Consider the following 21,568-nt stretch of genomic DNA (forward strand, 5'->3'; position numbering starts at 1 on the left):
AATTCTGTGTAGTTCATCACAGTTTTAGTCTGTTTTTCTTCAAACGGCAGATAAGCCTTGAGGCAGAGCACACTGGAAAAGGCAAATGTTCAGAAGGTAAACAGTGTTTTTTAAAACAGACAGAGGCTGCAGTTATGGTTAGAGCAAAGTGAACTTCGTGAGGAATGTTTCTCTAAAGGTTAGGGCATGGTGCAAGTAATTGGAATAACAGAAATGGAAACCTTTCACTTAGACTCTACACTTTGGAAGTGACTAATAGGATGATTGATATTGTGTATACAGGATAGGCTGTGCCAATCTGCAGGAGTAGAGGAAAAAGCAATCTCCAGATATGTGTTGATCAAGGAATGTTACAGCCTTTCAGAGCTGAGAGCTGCAGATTTCCCCAGGGGGAGAATGTTGAGTGTTCCTGGGGCTGAAAGCAGGGAGGAATTGTGCTGGTGTGTGGGGCTGGTGTCTCGGGCTGGGTGTGGTGCAGAGGTTGCTGTGTGGATGGCAGGAGTGGTGGCTCTGCATGCACTGGCTGAAGCCAAGTAAAGCTGTGCTGGGATCACGCCTGACCAAGATACACAAGAACTGGGGCCACGGACACCGTGTAGCTCCGTGTCCCTTGGCTGGCTCCTCTCTGCCTTGGGGGATTCCAACCAGCTTAATGCTGTGTTTTGCTAGAGCCTCTCTGAGATAAAGGGAAAGCTTGTGATGGAATGCCATGAAAAGCAGATGGGGAGCAACATGCGAGTCAGGCATGAGCTATTTACGCGTTGCTTACTCCAGACGTAATTCTTTCCAGGGTTTCTTGCAATCAGCTCATGGCACACCCGTGAGTAGTTAATGATGCACCAGGGTAGAAGAACTGAACTGGGAGCAGAAGAGGAAATTGAGCTGGAAAATCTGAAAGATGTAGGCAGTGATTCAGAGGTATTCTTGGGGAAAAGCATGAGTCGATTGCCAGGGTAAAGACAAATGGAAGAGAATGGCTGGTACGGGCAGTGGAAGTGCCCTGTACAGGCCTTGTGGTTTCTTCAGTCAGCCTTTTAACATACAGCTGACATAAGTCAACTAGGGGTACAGGCTGTCTTATTCACACAGCTGAAATATAGAGACTTTTTTTTCCTCTTTCATGTCTTTATCTTTGCTTCTGTGTTTTCCTGACAGGAGAATGTTTCCTGTATTATAGAAATGTCTCACACTAAGATGCATGAACTAGCTCCTATAGTTTTTAAATCTGTTTATAATCCATTTTATGGCTTAAGGATTTTATTAGTATTATTTTGATGTCTGTCAATAACCATTAGAAGTAGATTCCAATATCCTTAAACACTTCTGTGCTCTAGTGCATCACATACGGCTTCAATCCATTTAAGGTCTTGCTTATGTTAGACTCATTGAAAGACTGATTTCAAATGTTTGAAAAAGTTATGCCAAAATTATTATATGTTTTGTATCTACATGCCATATTTTTGATGGCATGAAGACCAGAAAGGAAGACCAGCTGTTTGTCTTGTTCATGTTGGATAGCACTAGGTCAGGGAGAGGTGTGGACAGGACTGAAAACCATGAAACATCTAAGGCCAAATAACAGGACGTGCTCAACTGGCAGAATTCAGGGGTTCTTGGCCAAGGCAGGTCCAAAGGGGAGAAAATGGCAAACCAGGTCCTATGGCACCAGTGAATATTCCAGTCATCTGGGTAGGAGCACACTAAGGAGTCTGAACTAAGTTTTTCTCTTTTCAGGCTCTGTGTGGCCAAAGATTCTGCAGCAGGTTGGACTCACTTGGGTTTAGAATAATAATTTTGGGGCCCTGTACTCTTTCTTCAGCTCTTTTGTGCTAACTGGGTCTTGGATATACACAGCCTCTTGCAGAACTGTAGTCTGAGAGGGAAAGAAGCATGTAGTGAGGCCTGACACTGGAACTAAAAATGGGAGAAACTTCATCTGTGAGAAGAGCATAGAGGAGGAGGAGGAGGCAGAATGCATCGGGATCGATGACTTGCTTTGTGAGATTGTAATGCAGGTGTTTGTACAGTTTGAGCAGCTGGTGGGTGCTCCAGTGATGCAGATACTTCCTGCTAATGGAATTTTGGGTGTCAGTTGTAGTGTCTGAATGCTGCTTTCTTTTTGCTCTGCAGGGATCTAGAAAAAAATAACATCACAAGGATCACAAAGACGGACTTCACAGGGCTGAAGAATCTTCGTGTCTTGTGAGTATAATATGTACCTGGTTATTATGAGACTGTTTTAGGGTGCTACCACTTAGAATTTCCATAATTCCAGAGATCAGATTCTCGTAATTTTGAGATGTTATTCAGTTGTTGGTGTTCTTCTACATCAGGCAACCTGAATAGTTTGTCAGGTGAAACAGGAAATTTCAGGTCTACACTAAAGTGACTGTAGTTTTAGAGCTGTTCAGTTGTTTCTTAATAGCTTTGGTCAAGTCATGTGGTAAAAATTTTGGTCTGCTTTGCAATCAGTTATGCATAAATCAACTATATTGAGACACAAGCAAATAGGACTTGTAGGTTTTGGCCGCTGTAAGGTACAATCTCATTAACAGCATTTTAAATAGTATTAAACAGAAGTTGGTCAAGAATAGCTGTAGAATTTGAACACAAGGAAACTGCTTGTGTTTCAGTCTTAAATACAGAGATTTCAGGTGGTGCTGTCTTGTGATCTCAGTATCTGTCAAGAGCTTAGCCATACCTGTACATAGGCCTTGAACATCAGTTTACAGACTTTTTCATTCCTGGGTTCCTGTTTTCTCTACATGAACCTCAAACAGCATCACTAAGGTAGTGATGAAAACTTTTCCTCTGGGTATCTTCTAAAACAAGCCCTTAAAGCTGAGCTATTACAGTTCTTTAGTGAAAATAGTGAAAGGAAAAGGTGAGTCTTTGCTCCTGCTCCCTCAGCACTTGGGAACAAGTTGTCATATACTGAGGAAACACCTCAAATCTTTTGGAAAACGTTTTGTTCTTGTGGTGTTTGTCTTATCTCTAGCAGAGGAGTTGTTTGGATTTCCTTGGCTCCCATCACAACTGTCAATACCATTTTAGGAGTAACATTAAAATACATGTTCTATACTAGATTAATATCAATAGTTGTTTCAGTTTGGTTGGGTTTTCATGGTGTCAGACGTTGCCTAATGCTGCTGCAGTCTTTTGTGCCTTCAGCAATAACCAGAACTGCCGTCTTTATGTGGAGCTTTTGTCCTGTGTTCATTCCAGGTTTATGTAATTCATTTCTTCAGAGTTTGAATAGTGTAGTGTCTGCCACAGAAGTCACTGGAATAAAATATCCTTCAGATTTTTCTTAACTTTTCTTTGGTTTCTTGAATGGGCTCTACATAATCTTGTTACTAAACCACTGTTTTTCACTTTTTTTTTTCCTCCTTGCCTTGTTAGCTGGGGGGCACAGTGAGAAGACAGAAATCTGCAGCCTGTCCCAGTGTTCCTAGAAAGGCAGCCTAGTCCTGTTTGCACACATCAGAATTAGGGCTAGGAACGAGTGGCCTGGAATCCTGTAGCCCTGAACAGCAGAAAATAATCCTCCAGTCTCAGGCAAACACCACACATTCAAAATACTCTTTAGTTCACCTTTTCCTTTCATCCCTTACAGCTTCATCCTTTTGCCTTATCCTCATGCAGAATTTCCTCCCTGTCCTTTGAGCAGTGTGACTGTCGTTTATGTGCTTGAGTCTTGTAGTTGTATATTTTCATTTCTTGCTGTTACCTGTGGAATGCTCTCTTGCTGTCTGTGCCCTCAGCTCCTCTCCAGTCAGACAGCTCTGAGCATCCTCAGAGGATTGAGGGCAGGGGAGTGGCTGTTGAACAGGACAGAACAGTGTTTTCCCCTGGTGTTCACTGAGTCCAGACTGTTCAGAGGTGTTACACAGGATGTTCAGGGTGTTCAGTCCCTGCTGGAGGGCTCTCACAGAGGCAGGGATGGGGGTGTGCTGGAGGTCACTGAGATGGGACTGTTGGAATCTCTCTCCTTGCCTTCCCCTTCACCTGTCCAAGAGCATTTCTGCTGTGGCAGAAATTTCAGCATTTCTGGATAGCAGTCATCCCCTGCACGCTGTAAATCAGAGAGAAAGCAGTCTCTTTTGCTTGTAACCTTTCCCAGTGTTGGTGTCAGGTGGAGAGAAAAGCAGGATCAGCCCCAGGGGAAAGCTGGACCTGTCCCAGGTGGTTTTGTGCCCTGTCGAGTTGTGTCCTTGTGTCCCACAGCTGCTGTTCTGACAACTGGAACTCCTTTGGAGCACTGAGAGAGGATTTGCTCCAGAGCAAGCCTGAAATCAGCACAGAACAGAGTCTGGGCAAAAAAAAAAACAAAACATTGCCATTGAGTGTGTGCCTGTTGTGGGCTGCAAAGTCAGTTATCTCAGTTGTGGCACACAAATATCCCAGACAGATGAGGAATGTCCCAGGGATGTGACCACCAGCCTCCAGACCAGCACCTTGCTGAGCAAAATGTGGTTACAGAAGTTTAAGAACAAAACTATGTAGCAAATATGGTAAATGACCAAATTTCCTATTAGTGACCAAGAGAAACAGTGCTCCTCTGCCCCTGATTATTGTAATAATCTCCAGTTAAAACTGGTGTTGATACTCAGATGCAAAGAATTTTCATAATGTTTGTAGAGAACTGGGGATGCTTTTATATTTTGTTAAAATTAACTGGTATTTCTGGAATTGCAGGCACTTGGAGGAAAATCAGATCAGTGTGATAGAACGTGGAGCTTTTCAGGATCTGAAACAACTCGAGCGGCTGTAAGTATCTGTATTTACACCTGTGGAAAAGCTACAGATTTTCTACCGCCTTGTTAATGGTCATCCATAATATATAATGATAATAAAATCAACTTTAAAAGAAAGAGAGAGATGAGTACCTGCCTAAATTAAAGTATGCTCTTAAACACAGCAGAATTTGTATTACATGATAGGCTAATACTTGAAATAAAATGTAGAGTGGCTGCCAAAAAAATAGAACTGGCAGTGAAACCAGAGTCTCAATAACATTATCAAAAGGACATTATCTGGGCAAGTCTTAAAATTGGTATGTGGGGGAAAGATTTTTTTTTTTAAATAATAGTTTCATATTATTGTATATTTTTGTATTTTATATATGTCTATGCAGATGGAAATGACAATTTTCTCTTTTGAGAACCACAGTATTTCTAAAAGTGCCTTTATATTTAGTTTTCTGATTCAGTTTATTTCCTCTGAAGTAGGATAATGGCAGTGATAGCAGTGGATTCCAGGGTACCATGGAAGACTTAGTGGAGGATGGATTGTAAATTTCCTCTGCTTTTGATAGCAATTAAGTTAATTTCTTCTCCTTTTTGGAGAAGGTGACTATGAGATGTCTCTTAATCTGGAATCAGTTTATAGGAAACTCCTGGCCTTTCAGGAGAATGAATTTAAATATTAAAAAGGACAAAGTTAATTCTGCATCTGATTGTTGCTCTTAGCTGGGTGTGCTTCCTTATCATCATCATTAATTCTGTCTGCTGATGGTGGGAGCAGAACAAAATCTCTGTAAAGCTGAAATACCTTGGAGAATTATTCTTTGTTAGAGGTAGGTGACCAGAACAATATCACAAGCTGGTTTGGAATGCAGGCTTTTTATGCCTGATTGGTAACTGTTATCTGTGAGGCATTTCTTGTAGGACTTGTTATTTTCCCATTGATATTTTCTAAAGCGGCTTTCAAGAGTTAAGTGCCCACTAGCAATTATTCAAGAGAAGGCTGGAGTGTTGAGCTAATGCTGTACTAAAGCTGTTTCAGATGATCTCAGGATTAGATTTGCATTTGAGTTGTTTAATGAGTGCACTGAACATTTAAAATTAATTTACCCAATACTTTCGTCATGAATCAGAAAGCTCCATCTATGGCAATAAGGGCGATGAGTTTTAAATTCTGATTATAACAGATTTTCACCTATATTCAATTACAAAGTACTTTCATGTGCAGAGGTTTGTCATAGCTGATTTGTTTCAGAAAAAACAAACAAACAAAAAAACAACCTAGCTTAATTTTCTAAAATTAAACATAACCTGACCTTGTAGAATAGTTTTTTCACATTAGATATCATCTTGAAGAGTTAGTATCCTAACTACCCAGTCCTACTTTTAAGCTCATTTTATATACAAGTGTATACATATATAAATAACTCTTTTTCATACCTATATTTAGATAAAGATTCATGTAGTTTCCTCATGTCTAAATTTAGATAAAGATTCACATGGTTAAATTTTGAAAGAATTTTGAAGAAGTTCCAGGAGAAGGGCTGGCTGTTGGTAGCCAGAAACAAAACTCAAGTGTCATCTGTGTGTTGTGTTTCTGCAGAGCCTGCTCTGCCAGCAACTGAAAACAATATATATTGTGAAAGCAGAAGGCAGGAAATCTGATACCTTTAATAGTGTCTCTTAAAGCCTGTGATGTTTGCAAGTCTCAACTTTTTTTTTTCCCTTCCCTGTACGAACTCTTAACTTGGCCTGTTAACCATACTGCATCTCTGCTTCTCTTTTAGGATTGCCTGTCATTAAAATATTTCCTAAATTAATGTAGTATGAAAGGGAGGTCTGGAAACTTGCAACTTTTTGGTATTTTAGCTTAAATCATTTTTAGGACAAAACTATAAATCTGGCTTCTTTGCTATGAGTCAGTAGGCTTTGGAGAAGGAGCTGTGGAAAGTTTGGCGTAACTTACAAAGGCTAAATGGCAACATTTTAGGTAATATTAAAGCGATTTTATTAAGTATTGTCAAACATTGCAAAATGTTAATGAAGAAAGTATGTTGGTTGCATTAAAAAAAAAAACTGGCTTTTTTCCATTTAATTTCTTTTAAATAACAAATAAAAATCACTTACATTGCTTCGATTTTTGGAATAATGTTCTTTTTTGATCTATTTGAAGTGGATGCAGAAGTAATCATTAACTTATTTTTAAACAAAGCAGCTGCATTGGGTCAAACTTTAAAGAACAGGAGTAATTTCTCTTCCTGGCAAAATACCACATATAAAGGTTTTCATTCAAAGTAACAGTGGAAGTATGTTCCACTCCTCTCCTCATGATAAGCATTCAATGGGCTTAAGCTCAGGTGAATATTTAAGCTCATTTTATTTTCCTTGTCTGGACATTGAAGCGCTTTGCATTGTTATTATCTGAGCAAATTAGCAAAATTTTGTTTGATGTGTGTCCTGTAAAAGTAAATTTTAAATAAAATGTCTTTAGAGCTGATACCCACTGCTGCCAAGTATGCCATGGGGGTGGCTCTCCAGTTTATCTGGATTTACTCTGAATTGTTTTTTATTGTGGGACATTAATGTTTAAAATGCAAGTAAAGGAGGATATTGTCAGAATTGAATATTGGCTCAATAAAATTCGGGTGTATCGATTGAAGAAAGAACATCATGCAGGGTATCTGTAAGTGACAGCACAAAGCTGAGAAATGAAGCATGTGGAAGTGGAAGGCAGAAGCCACTCCTTTTTTTGGCATGTTTGTACTCAGCACTTGGAAAGTGCAGAAATCTAACCCGTTGTCTCATAGGAAAATTCAGTGTGTTCAGTGTAAGTTCTACTGAATCCCGAGGTCCAGAATCCTGAGAAACACCAGTGGTACTCAGCACAGTGGAAAAGGCCAAATGTTTCCAGTGCTTTTATTACAGCAAGGTTGTGTAGCTTTGTTCCAGAACATACAGATGAGTGGTGAGTAGCTGACCCCTAGTTTGGATTTGAGCATTTCAGTTTTACGCTTTGCCATTAACATTGGGCAGGATTTTAAGATAAATGACGATGAAATTTCACGCGCCGAAAGGATCGAGAGGCGGACTGGTGGGCCTGAAAGATGAACTGACATTTCTTCCAGAGCCAGATGTATGTCACACATTTGTGTGAAAAACGAGGCAGGATATAAGACACCAACAGATCCTGACTTTTCCACGGCCAACTGCCAGAAATTGTCACGTAGCTCTGTAATCTTCAAAAGAATGGACTTTGGCTGATGGCTGCTTCTTTCTCCTCAAATTAGTGTCTTTAGCAGGCATAAAAGATCTCAACATCTGAAAACACTAAAACTTTGTTTTTGTTGTTTAGGGGAGGGGGGGAAAAATGTAAAAGCGTGGCCAAATCAAATCTTCTCAAAGTTGGGGAAAATAATTAGCTCTAAGAAAAGGGCAAAAAGCTAGAATCCAGATTTTAACCCTGGTCTGCTTTTGGTTTGGTGTGTGTGAAGACAGAGGTCAAGATGGGAATTACGTTTGATTTTTAACTGCAGTGATGCTACTGTGCATTGAGTCTTTGTAAGCAGCTTCCCAAATGCTTGATTGAGGTATTGAAGTGTATTTATTTGGCACAGTGTACTCTAAAACTGCTATTAGTGACCAGAGATGCTAAGGGAAAGAATAAATTGTTATGCGGTGCTTCACAATCTGGATTTCATAAATTGCCGTTGAAGAGGCTTTAAATAAATCATGTAATACAAAAAGCATCTTCCACAATTACTGTGCTGAGTGGGGAGAGTGTGGTAGGTGCTTCAGAGGAGCTGGGAAAGCAGTGAAAGCTTTGGGCAGCTCTTGACTGCTGTAAACAAAGGGCAGTCCTTGGCACAGGAGCAGCCCGTGGTGTTTACACGAGGTTTGCAGTTGGGCTGCAGGCACTGCACAGTTCAGGGGCCACGTGCATCTGGGGAGATGTCACACGGTTCAGATGGAGCCTGGCAGGAAAAAAGACCTTCTTGTTTCCAGTGCCCATTTTCCTGTGACATGGTGGGTGACACATCCCACTGGAAATCCGTGCTCATAAAATGCTTATCTGGAAATGCAGGAGAGCAAAGACACCCTGAAATGGATTTAGAGCTGTGACTGGGTATTTAATCAGTTTCACCAGTTGCATGTTTCCCTCTTGCTGCTCCAGCTCCCACAGGTGAGTTGGTTTAGTACCAGGTTTGCTGCCAGACTGCCCAGAGAGGTGGAAGTGTCGCTTTGCACACTGGACTGATGGATTTCTCTACTTTCACACCAAAGACAGCAGCATCCCCCTGGCTCCTGAGGAATTGGGTGTGGGAGATGTCAAAACCTGAGCTGCACTTTGCTGCTTGGCAGAATTACTGCAGCAGCACCTGCCTTCATGAGGGAACAAGTCCTGTGGAGCCCAATCCCAGGTCACAGTCTGGGTTTCAGTGGTGCCATCTTTTGTAAGTGGGAGAAAACTGTTTCTGTCAGACACCACTTGTTAACTGAACCACTCTGGGACCTGGCAAAGAATAAACAAAACTCAAATTCGGATTGTGACACTTGGAGGTGTGTTCTGGTCTCCTGGTTCGAAGGATGGATTGGTGCTTCTTGTGCTGTCTGCAGCTGTGAGCTAAGCAACGTGAAGCTCCTTATTGAATTGGCTGATGCCTGCACATTTAAGTAATATTTATTGGTTAATATTTAATTAGTATTGTTCATAACTTTTTCCCCCCACATCCTCTGAGAAATTATTCCAGCTATTTAAAAAAAAGAGTCCTGTAACCAATGTCTGACAAAGCAGCCTCTCTCACCTTGCATTTCCAAGCAAATTTAGCCTTGCTTTTCAAATGAGTGTCTGTGTGACTGTTTACGTTGTGAGAAGTCCCACGTGATGAGCCAGAATGTTTTGGGTGGGAGTATCTGACAGGTTGTTACTGGTTTTATTCCTGGATGCTGATGGGACAGTCATGGAGAATGGGGCACTTGGTGCTGCAGAATGTTTTGAGTATTATTCGAGTCCCTTCCATTTGTTTTTCCTCTCAAGTGTGGGGTTTGTTCAGGGCTTCCCTTCCAGACAACGTCTCTGAATTTACATGGAAAATTCATGAATTTATTTGGAGGGACTGTGGAGTACACCAACCCCTCATCCAGCTGAGAAAGCCGGGGGGAAAGGGTGGGAAGCTGGCAGAGGTGTAGAGGAGGGTGATCCATCCTTCCCTGTGTGCGGCTGCAAACTGGCACTGCTGGGAAGGGGATGTGGGGCTGGCTGGGCTGGAAGTCACTCCCAGAAATGGGGATTTGCTGGTTTTCACCTGTTGCAAGAAACTGAACTGCCTCTTTTATCACGATCTGACTCTGTCCCTGCTGAGCTAGCTGAGCACCTTTTGAGTATCAGGGATATGCTGCCCTTCCCAGGGAGAGGGCTTTGGTGCTTTGGCAAGCCCTGCTGTTTTATCATGCCTGGAGCAGAGGTGTTCCATGGACTTCCAGCTGCCCTTCACTCCTGCAGGAGCTCGGGCTGGATCTCTGACTTTAGAGGAGACTTGTCAAGTCACCAGTAAGGAATTTCTGTTTCTTATAAGACTTGCTTAACAAAACCCAGGCAAAATCAGTGGCTTCCCTGAGGAATGTGAATTATAACAAGAAGATGAAATTATAATAAATACATATTTTAGAGTGCAATAAATGCAAATGTTGTTCATGAGCTATGATGGAAGCTGCTATGCAAGATGCAAAAGGTGGCTTGCTGAGCTGTGTGGTGGATATTTTACCTTTAGAATCACACAGGACAAAACCAGTAAGGAGGACAGAGTAGCTCTTGTGCATCTATATGGGGGAATGTGTGTGTCTACAAATAAAAGGATAAAATAGTAAAATGGGTGTTGGCAGATTGAATGGGAGTAGTGCACCTCAGTCAGCCACTGGGGAGGACTGCAGGTACCACACTGTAGGTACCACACTGTACCCAGTCTCACCTTGGCTCAAGCTGACAGCTGACCTTTGGTAATTCTTGGAAAGAAGAGAGGAGCTCATTAATTTTGGTCCAGCATTATGTGCTGCCCTTGGCTCAAACAGCCAAAGGAAATGTTCCCAGGGTATGGCTCACATGCTTCACTTATCTGTCAATACTGTGCACTGGCTGCTCTGGAAGATTTCACTGAGATGTATTTTTCTTACACTATTTAAGTGCCAGTAATTTACAGAAATGTCAGTGCTTTGTGTAAGTGATGTGTCAGATATGGTCAGGAATGATTATTGTTCTTTTTTATTTAAAGGAGCTTTCTTGTTGCTGTTCCCACAGTCCAGAGATACAATCAGCATAAAATTGGGAGAGGAGGGGGATCTGCAGCTTTCAGTACAAAAAGTCATTTTTTCTGTAAGGGGATGTTGCAGGATGTCTGGTACATACATTTCCATATAGAGTCAAGATTCTTACAACAATTAAGGATGGGAGAAAATACTCCAGTAAGGCCTAGTTCATGCAGATATACCCAGTTCACATGGGGAATAAAGTATTCTGTCATTTCTACTTATCTTTCAGAAAAAAATGTTCCCTTATTTTGGCTTTAGTACAGTGGTAATGACCAGGAATGATAATAATTTTCCATATTTACCCTGAGCAGTAAATGCACATCCCAAAACGAAGACAGTCTTAAAGCTTCACATTTTTATAGTCCAAAATATGTAAATTTCTCTTAAATTTTGTTGATTTTGCATCTGTAGCCACCAGTTTTATCAGGAGTTTTTCCCAGCAACTCATTGAATTTTCCTCAAAAGATCTACCACAGGGCTGAGCTAACTAGAACCTTGAAACTAGAGAATTCATATTAATTTTTAGAGAAGCCAAATAAAAAATGGTATTTTTTTTATTAAAACTCTAAGAATAAGAATTCTGTTCGTGGTTAAAACTGAATATTGTGTAATGTAAATGTGCCCCATAATAACCAAATAGTCTGTCTTCACACAGAGACACTTCTGTCATGTCCATGCCTCGGTATCTCAAGATTAATTAGTGTTTGCCTTCTCCTGCCAATAGGGGCTTGCAGGTAGAACTTGTTTATATTTTGGGAGACACAGTGGTTCAAGTGTAAGTACAGATCACTAGTGAAGTCAGACTGTGGTGAAACTACAACAAAAAAGGCTTGAAATGACTTCTAGAAGCAAAACCTGGGTCATTTTCAGATGCCCCTGGTGTTTGTCACTGTCCTGTTCAGCGTCTTAATAAAGCTGTCTGTGGTTCTACTCCAGGTGTTTCAGTAGTTTAAACCACATTGTGAAAAGGTCAGTTGGTCTTTAGAAGCATCTCTGGGAACATGACTTACAGAAGAGTAAGGAAAAGCTAAAACAGGAAAAAAAAATGTATCTGGGGCTTTTTTTGGAGGCAGACTTTGTCCTTCTGTGTGTGCTGGGTATTGAACAGGAGCAGTGCTCAGCTCTGTCCTGTGCTCTCATCTGGGTGTTACCTCAAAGGAGAGGCGCCTGTGCCTTGGATCTTGCTGTTGGGGTTTTTTTCCCTTAGATTAAAGCTCCTAAGTTTAGTTTTTATTGAAGTTAATCAAGCATTACTGCAGGCATTGATATACGTATCTTTGAGGTGAGCTGGTGTGGTGTGAGTACAGGTCGTGTGCTTGAGAATATTTTGTATTTCTAACCATCCATTTAGAAAAACCTAAAAATTGCCTTTTCCTATGACCCTATTGAAATTATGACAGACTGTCAAATTGCCAAAAAAAAAAAATCTGCATTTGCTGCACATGGAGTTTCACGACTGAAAAAGTTCCCCAGTCAGCCTGGCAAAACTTGCTGCCTGTGTCAGCTGTAGGTGTGATAATGTGTGTTCCTGCACCCCAGACACTTCACTGGAATTGTACTTGATGTGAGGGGCAAAAACATTCTGAAATGGTGAAAGTTCCATCCTTCTGCTATTGATGAGTACCTTGCAAGGGGTAAGGCTTGTCTCTGCAGTCTGGTGATGAAATGGAAAGGAGGTAGAAGAGGAACCAGAGAACCTTGATCAGCTTTGTGAGTCCCCTGCAATTCCTGCTGCTTTGGGTTTCTGCTGGGCCATATTTATCTAGCAAAAAAATTACCCCAAACCCTAACAAACATAAAAGCACCACCAAAAAATAATTAAGCCTGTGTTATAAATGAGATCAAAGATGAATCCCTCACACTCTTCCTTGTCCATGAGTTTTGTCCAATAACCCAACTTCTGTGTTTATTTTTATGGGTCTTTGGTTGAAATAAATTCTAAAATGGTACAGTAGCTGTCACTTCCTTACCCTTTGGGGACTATTCAGTAAATGAAATAGTTTTAAAAAACCACTTCTTCTTTGGAGGTGTGTAGAGGTGTGATATTTTCTAACAGGGTATTTGCAGTTGGAAAAATCACAGTTGCTAATTGCTGTGTTTGTGTCCTGTGGACTCCAAGAGGGCACTAATGCCATCACATTTCATGGCTTGCTCTGTCTGTAGCACATAATTATAGAGTTATACATTTCTCAGCCATTGCTGGACAACCAAGCTCTTGGTTATGGCTGGTCCAAGAGCAAACCTTTTATTTCTTCTGCAAACATTAAAAAAAAAAAAAAAAAAATATTAAAAATTGGCCCTTCTCTTCCAGGGGAAACCATTAGCAGCTCTGTCAATAGGCCAGCACAGGAGGAGTCCAAACACAGGAAAAGTGCAGAGGAGGCTGAGGGCAGGAGCAAGGAGCAGGATGCAATGCTTCAGTGAGAGGGTTTGGTTTGCATTAGTACCTCTGACCAGGGCCACAAAACAACGAGGTTTATTTTAACAACATGAAAATAAACGGACCTGATTTCATCAAAAAAGTTTTTGTAGTAGGTCACTGACCCCAAAGAACTCATGGAAAAACAAATTTGAGTCTCATTTATGCAGACAAGAGGTTCTCTAACCACAGGATTCTTGAGCTTCCGAAAGCAGTGGTTACAAAGCAAGTGGAATAAGGACACTGCCATAATTCAGTGGGAATAGCTGATCAGCACTGGACATTACAGCAGAGCTTTTAAACATTATTCTTTTCTGTGGCTTGTTTGTTTGATTTTAGCAGGGTGGTTTTTTTTGGTTTTTTTAATACTTGATGAAGATTTATGAGGATACTTGCTTAAGCAAAACACTTAAGGATTTAGCAGTCATTTCTCCCAGATCTGTGGGAAATGCTGAAGTGTCTGTGTTACTGTTGGGTAAGAACTGCTGCATCGGTGGTCTGGATTATTTGGGTGAACATTATTTAGCTTAAATAATTGCATCAAAAGAGTTTTGCTTCTTTGAGCTTCCTCATGTTAGAAGGATTATGCTGCTTGCCATCCCAGAAATACTATAAGTGTTGGCTGAATTTTGGGCTGTTGAGCACAGCAATCCTTAAATAATCCTGCTCCTGAGTGAAATGATGATGACTCAAAGCACTTAACTTCCTTTTGTTCTTGGAGAATACACGAATATGTCTTGAAGTCTCTCTGTCATGGATCAGGTCAGCACAGTCTTGACTTTGCTTTTCCTGTGGCACAACTCCATTTGAGCTGTGTCTGTTAAACTGGAGCTCCCCTCAAGCTGCACCTTCCTTCCCCATGGAGCAGAGCAAACCAATCCCTGTTGGCTGATAGCTGACTTCATGTTAGTGTCTTGTTCTCAGTTCCTTGGAGATAATCTCTGGATCTTTCTGCTTGTGTTAAGGTGTTCTAGTATGAGGATCCCCCCAAAAATGAGAGGATTTTAGGGTTCATGCAGATGGTGTGGACATTCATGTACATTTTCATTCTTGTACTTGGTAACTCTGAGCGGAATAGAAATCCTATTGGATATCAGGAATGCAGGGGAGAAATGGGAGCTGCTGGGTGCTGAAACACTTCAGAAGAGCTGATCCCTGCATTTGAAAACCTTCTGGGAAAGGGGAGTGGGTCAGAGGAATTATCACAGAAATCGGGTGCTCTCAGCATTCAGACAAGGTGGATTTTGTGGCTGGTTGCTCTTGTGGCTTCCTCAGGAGACGATGTCCTTTGGCTGAGTTTGACAGGTAATTCCCACTGCTGACAGGAGTTGAGCTGTTTCTGTTTGAATAGGTCAATGCTTTGTTGGTATTGGCTTTTTGGTTGTCAAATTGCCCTCAAGTGTGCAGTGTGGTGTTCTTTGTGCCACTTTATCATTTCCTTGTAGCTGTTCCATTGGCTTGGGAGGATGGATCCTTTTTTAAAGCGTCCAGTTTGATTTCAGCAGGAGATGATCCTGCAGGTCTTCCTTTTTTCCTGGTTCTGCTTGGCACAGATCCCTGGGAGAAAGGAGCACCACAGTGCCCCAGGCATTCCTTACTATATATGGATGGTGTGGGGAGCAGGGCTGGTGTTGCCTTATTCAAACAGGAACAGGGTTCTGCTTCTTCTGCTAAAAATTACAGTAAGAGTTGTACTTAGAAGTTCTCCTGCTAATTTTTCGCAGCAATTTTTGACTCGTGGAAATAATATTAATGTAAACTTTTGAGACTTGTCAGCATGGGCAGCATGACTTGAAGAAGTGAATGTTAAAATTTACTTTTTTTTTCTTTGTAGACTTTTAGCTATGACCTGGAAAGATTACTCACTGGTGTAAAAAATGGTTTAGTCATATCTATGTTACTGTCTTTGCAAAAATTGATGAAATATTAAAAGTTATGGACCTTTAGGGGTACTCCAGTAGATTATGTTCCTTGTATTTTATGTTCCTGTTCTTTTCACAATAGTCAGTGGAGTACTGAAAAAGTAACCCTGCTTTTATCACTGTGTATGAATGTTTTGAAGTTAGAAAGTGTGAGTTCCTAATTTTTTTCAGATTTGAAAGAGGAGAACTTTCTAAAGCTTTTCAGAAACCAAGGAGTAGCTTCAGCAGAGACCATCTCTGCTTGAGGATTTATGGCTCAAGCTTTTTTGGCTTCTTGGAATGATAGTTAAAAGAAATAGTTAATTTTTATAAAATCTTCTGCAGGAAGGTGTAAGCTGCTACACTCAGTATGTAACTCTGGAGTTCTGTAAACTTGCTGCTGTGTTAAACTGGACATACACCTCTGCTTGCCTCCTGGATTTAAAGGATTTTCTTGCTGTTGTCATTAATGAACACTCTGATACTTAGGAGTCTCTGTTCTCATCTTCCCTTAGGCTGGGGCTAAGGTTTCTGTCCATTTCTGTATCACTTTAAGGCATTGATTGCAGTTTTTGACCACGGGAATGTAATTAGGACGTTTGCTTTTTTCTTGTGTCTTTGGGAAAAGTTGAAATTTAATCTGTTCCTCCTGCTTCCCTTGCCAGTGTTCCTAGTTTGTTCCTAGCCAGAGACCATCTGTGTAGTTCTTTCCTCCATCCTAATGTCAGATTTTTTCATATCAGGAGATACTTAGGAAAAATAAAAAGATGGATTCTAATATTGAAAGCTAGGAAGTGTTACAGAGGCACAGTTGCTGTGCTGCTGAAATGCACAGACATGTACTCTGCCCTTCTGGGAGAGGGGAGATACTCTTTCTCAGTCTAATGAGAAGTTGGTAATAAAGGTTATTACTTGTGACAGCTTTGAAAATGTGAACCAGGACCACCCAGCCTGCTGAGTTTGAAATAAGGAATCTCAAAGTTATAACTATTATAAACAGTTTTCCTTCAAAATATGGTCCCTTAGCAACTTGCAGTGGTATCTCTCCCAGTTTTTCTGTAAAAGCTTCTGAAATAACACATCATGTGGATAAAGGACTTCATTTGTCCCACACCATAATCCTGTAATATTGTTGTCCTGGGCTTCCTCCTGGTGCCCTTATTGAAATTCCATTATAGATCGTCTGGCTTTATTTCCTAGGGCAGTAATATAAAGAGGTGATGACAGAAAGTAATGGATAAGGTTGACTTTTTTTTTACTGGGTGCTGCATCTTGGCTGTTTTTCCTTACCAAGAGGAAGTGATATGGAGCAAAGGAGAAGTTATATTAGTGATCACAATGTATTTCTTGACTGTAATAGGATTTTCTGGTGAAACCATTGCAGGCAATTGGCTGTGCTCCTGTTCTTGCTTCCCAAGCCGGTGCTTCCCAAGAAAAACTTAGTTACTCCTTGGAGTTCAGTAACTCCTGTCTTTCTGTTCGAGTCTTTTATGCCTTAAGTCATTTTTATTGCTTATTGGTTCTGCCCAAGCTTGTGATGTAACCACTTCTTCCTTAAAGTAACTTGTAGGAACTCTTTCAGCTGCATCATGTTCCCTGAGCCACATCTCCAAGGAGGATGCCATAGAACTCTTGAAAGGAGAAAAAGGAACCTTGCTTATTGCCAAGAGGGAGGCCCAGATGTTTGGAGTGTGAAATAAAATAAATTGCCACTCTGGGAAGTAAACCCAAAGTTTTGGGTTTTTGGATAATTTCTGAGTATTAAAGGCTGAAGTAGCAGGACTTTGAAGCTGCCCATGTGAAAAAAATGAAAAGCACTGTAGTTTTGATTTTTCTGTTGGAGAATGAATTGTGTAATAGGCAGCGATGTGAATATGGATGTTAAACTTGAAAGTTGTTGAACTTGTGTGGAAAGGAATCGAGTGCTACGTATTTCATGAAAAATATGAAGTGCTTTGATTTGGGTCAAAGCTGGCAGTGCTCAGCAGAAAGGCAGACAGGATTTGATGGCTGATGGCAGGATTTGATAGCCCCACACATTTGTGGGTTAAAACCAGCTAATTGCTCTATTTGGAGACAGTAAGAAAACGGTCAGGTTTGGGTCAGAGTCTGTGTATCAACTTAAATTTCTGGGGGGAATGTGTTGTAATATTACTTAATATAATACTGCAAGACATTTTAAATGAAAAACAAAGATATGCAGGAGATTTTTGCTGTGAGATTATCTAGCAGAGCCGGGTCTATTGCTTTTTTTCCTCCACAGCCATGTGGATTTGCTCAGGCCTTAAATTTTTGCAGTTTTCCTGAAGTAACTGATGTTACAGTATTCAAAATCTTCACACCGAGTCAGTGGCATGATGAGAAATCAAATTGCATTGGAAAACTGCAGTTTGCCAAGTTTGAATAAATAAGACTTGCATTGCTTTTACGTTGGGCTTTCATATTGATGCCATAGCCCATGGGAAGCAGGCAAGTGTCTCTTTGAAGGGACTTGGAAGGAGGAAGTTTCTTGTGGAATGAGTGGGCATCAGCTCACTGAAACTTTTCAGAAAAGGGGGTTTGGGTTTTATCTGATTTGTTCCTTACTCAGAGTAAAACTGTCCTGCAGCTGTGAGAAAAAAAGCATGGAGCTGAAAATTCTATCTCAAAATACTGGCTACAGTTAGATTTGGTGTGGTCTGTTGATGTTGCTGCTCAAACCCTCTCCTTGTACACCTTTAGTATAAATGAATGAGAAGACAAGGATTGTGATTGCACTGGAGCTTTTCCATATTACCCAAATAATTTGTATAGGAAATGCATAAGTCCGATACTTTAATTGTTCTTTTTACCTGTTTATTGGATTTCTGAATCCTGAAATTCTTCTGAACCTTCCAAAGCCTAGCTCTTGTGATATTAGCCCTGAGGAGGGGATGCTCTGCATGTGAGGGGTGCAACACTGCAGGATTGTTGGAATGTCGTCTTCTTTTGCAGTAGCAGAGAATCTGGTTTAGATTCTTCGTGCAAAAAGATTAAAATAGCTGCAAGTTGAGCAGTGTTCTAGTTCTGCTTCCATATGCATTTTGTTCTTTTCCATCTAACCTACAGTAGAGAGTAAATTTGGCTCCTCTTGCTCTTATTGTGAGTGGAGCTCCATGAGACAACAGAACCAGGATTGGATGTGACCCTTCCAATGGTGTGAGCATTGAGGGATGCAGCTGAAATCAGAAAGTTTCTTCATCCTCTGCATTAAGAGCAAAGTGAAAATTTTCCTACCAAAACTTAGGGGGTTTTATTCACTCAGAAGTTATCCAGAAGAAAGGGAATAAAGCAAACTTATAATTAATATTATAATAACCTTTGTAACGTGTAGGTCTTTTGCTCCACTTGTTTTAGAGAATGATTCTGATAAACATCTTCAGTCTTCCTCTGGACAATTGTTTCTTTCCAGGCTTCAATGGTTGTTTCTTACTCTGTGTTTAAATAATCAGGGGAATCTTAATAGTTAAGTTTCTCTCCTATCCCAGCTTCAGACAGAGGAAGGAATATGATTAGCCTGGTTGGAGCCAGGAAGGCAGGAATTTCACAGTTAATAACTTCTCCATTGTTTTTTTAAGGGCCCTTGATATTCTGTGATTGACACGGAGGTTGTTTCCCTGTGTCCCTTTGCCTTCAGGACACAGGAACCCCCAGTGGGGCAGAGGGAGCAGGGCAGAAACTGGTCCTTGTTTATATATATATGACCAAAATAATTCGGGAGGTGAGAGGAAGTGTTTGTCCTGTGCTGGAACGGTGTGTTTGATGCCGTGTGGGGCTGCTCTAAAGAAAACATAATAAACCAGAGGGCAGCACTGTGTGTATGGGCTTAGAAAGGTCACTAATTCTGTAAGCCTGCATTTTAGGCCATTTGAGTTATAAAGAAAGAAAACGCAGTTTGTAACATGATAAAGCTGTCAAGTACAGGCATTTATGTACTAATTTTATATGAGAAGTCTACATCCAGTATTAAGAATGAGTAAGCAGCCATTATTAAGGATGTGCCAGTGATATATAATAATTTCAGAGGAAGCAATATTTGACTTTTGCACTGAATTCCTGCAGACAGAAGTAATGGGCTTTTAGCTTTTATCCTTTGCAGCTCCCTAAACATCTTCCAGCAGAACCAGGGTGAGTCTGAGCCTCATGGGACAGCAGTGTCCTGGTGTGGTGGTCTCCATGCCAGCCCTGGAGGGATGGATGGACTCCTGGAGACCCTTGGCTTGCACATGGAGGATTTTGTGTGCTCTTGGTGCCTGATCAGCTCTTTGGGGTTCACTTCTGGGGACATGAGGAGCAGACTAACAGAACAGAATATGCCAAGGTCTGTTTCCTGTGCACAGCAGTGGTTAAAGCACTCTGGAAGATGGAGGGAGCTGCAGTGTGTGGAGACTGCTGACTGCACAGCCAGCATGTGTCTAATCAGAGTTAATAAATTTGACTCAATGCAGGTATTGCCCGAGCTGATATGACTCCTGGAGAGCCTCTCTGCACAGTTCTTCAGCTTCCAGCAGGCTTTATTAGTCTGGGCTCCATGCTGTGCACATCCAGAGCTGCCTCTGATCCAGCACTGGAGCTAATCTGTTCCATGGCATTAGATGATTATGCATCATTCTGCCCGGTGCTCCGAATTCCCGGAATACTTTGCAGGTCTTATTAGCTGTAAAGCATCCAGTTTGGACTACCCTGGAGTCTGAGCAGCTGCATTCCCATCCAGCAGGCCCAGGTCAAATAATGTGCACCAGATCTGGCCTGGCTCTGTGCCCCAGCCTGCTCCCTGCCCCAGGGTGTCCCTGGCTGCTGGATGGTGCTGGGTGTGCACACAGTCCTGGCTGCAGGGCTGCTGTGCTCCCAGCCTCAGGGAACAGCCCAGTTCCGAGGGGTTCTGTTAGTGCTGCATCCCAGGTGGCATTCCCAGCCTCAGCAGTCCCAGGGGTTTGGTTTGATAATGGTATTTTTCCTTTAAATTGTAGTCTGCTGTTCACATTCACAGAGCTGACCTGTCATTCCTCCATGGTGTGGCCAGTTACAGCTGCAAAACTGGCTTGGTTCTAAATTCTTTTTCCAGGTATACCCTGATGCTGTTTCTATTTTAAATCACTAACTTAAATTCAGGAATATCTGTATTTGTTAATAAAGTACAGGCCCAGGAACAATGTCCACTGAACCATTTTACGAGATTCTGGCTTGTTTTGTTTATGAACTTCTTGCAGCCTGTTTTTATTTCACTGTTACATGGCTTCACCATTTCCAAGATACTTGTTATAAAATCAAAAGTGCTGCTGTAATTAAAATTGGACAGCTGACAGGATTGGGATTTATGCAGTAATAGGGTGGTAATAGGTCTAGGCAAGCAGGGGCATTTCTGTTCCTCTCCTGGGATCATTTGGTGTGGGAAGGGGCTGCAGCCCAGCAGATCCTGTGGTGTGCCCAGCCTGTCCTTGCACCTCTCCTGGGCACAGCTCCATCCCTGTGCTGGCATTCCTCGTGTTGGCTTCACCTTGTGCTGCAAGTTTCCCTCTCTGTCCTAGAACTGATACTGATGGGTGAGGATAAACTTCAGTTCTTGTCAAATGATGTGTCAGGAGCTCTTCCACTGCATTTCATCTGTGTTTGGCACTTCTTTGTCAAACCAGAGGAAACAGTGCTTATAAATGACCATTCAGAACATTTGGTCTTTTCATTAAATAATCTTTAAATGCTTCTCTGTCTTTTTTTTTTTTTTTTTTTTTTTTTTTGAATTTAAAACATCCTCTCTGGTACTTTGATACTTCTATATTGAGGACTTTGTTAATGGCCTTTCTCTCAAGCCCAGGAAGAGAAATAAGAGGTGTAATTGGGATTTTTTTTTTTCCTAGGCTATTGGTGGCTTTCTGGCACATAATAAATACGAGCATGTTAAATGTATCCTACATCAAGTATGTCTAAGTTGCTATGAGGTGATCTAGTCTTGTGTTTCAGTAAGAATTGCAGTAGAAGTTATGATACAGTAGGTGATGTTCAGCAGAAACACCCCCACTGTTCATTCCCTCGGTTCCCCTGAGAAGCAGACTATGAATAAAATTACTTTGAGCAGAAGTTTAAACTTGAAATAAACCTTAGGAAGTGGTGGAAGGTTTGGGGACTCCCATGGCTTGAAAGAAGACATGGATAGACACTTGTCTTCAAGTGTTGGGTGTTACATT

General features: G+C 41.3%; 1 protein-coding gene across 3 annotated transcripts in view; it reads left to right on the forward strand.

The window, feature by feature from the left end:
- Positions 1–21,568, forward strand: part of SLIT3 (slit guidance ligand 3) — a 471,665-nt gene that overhangs the window by 18,752 nt on the left and 431,345 nt on the right. For all 3 annotated transcript variants that reach the window (XM_066328946.1, XM_066328944.1, XM_066328945.1), the window contains exons 2-3: positions 2,131–2,202; positions 4,699–4,770. In XM_066328946.1, the coding sequence (XP_066185043.1) occupies positions 2,131–2,202; positions 4,699–4,770 (144 nt within the window). The remainder of the gene's footprint in view (positions 1–2,130; positions 2,203–4,698; positions 4,771–21,568) is intronic.

This window comes from Sylvia atricapilla, chromosome 14 (assembly GCF_009819655.1).
Source record: "Sylvia atricapilla isolate bSylAtr1 chromosome 14, bSylAtr1.pri, whole genome shotgun sequence".
NCBI classification, from domain to species: Eukaryota; Metazoa; Chordata; class Aves; order Passeriformes; family Sylviidae; genus Sylvia; species Sylvia atricapilla.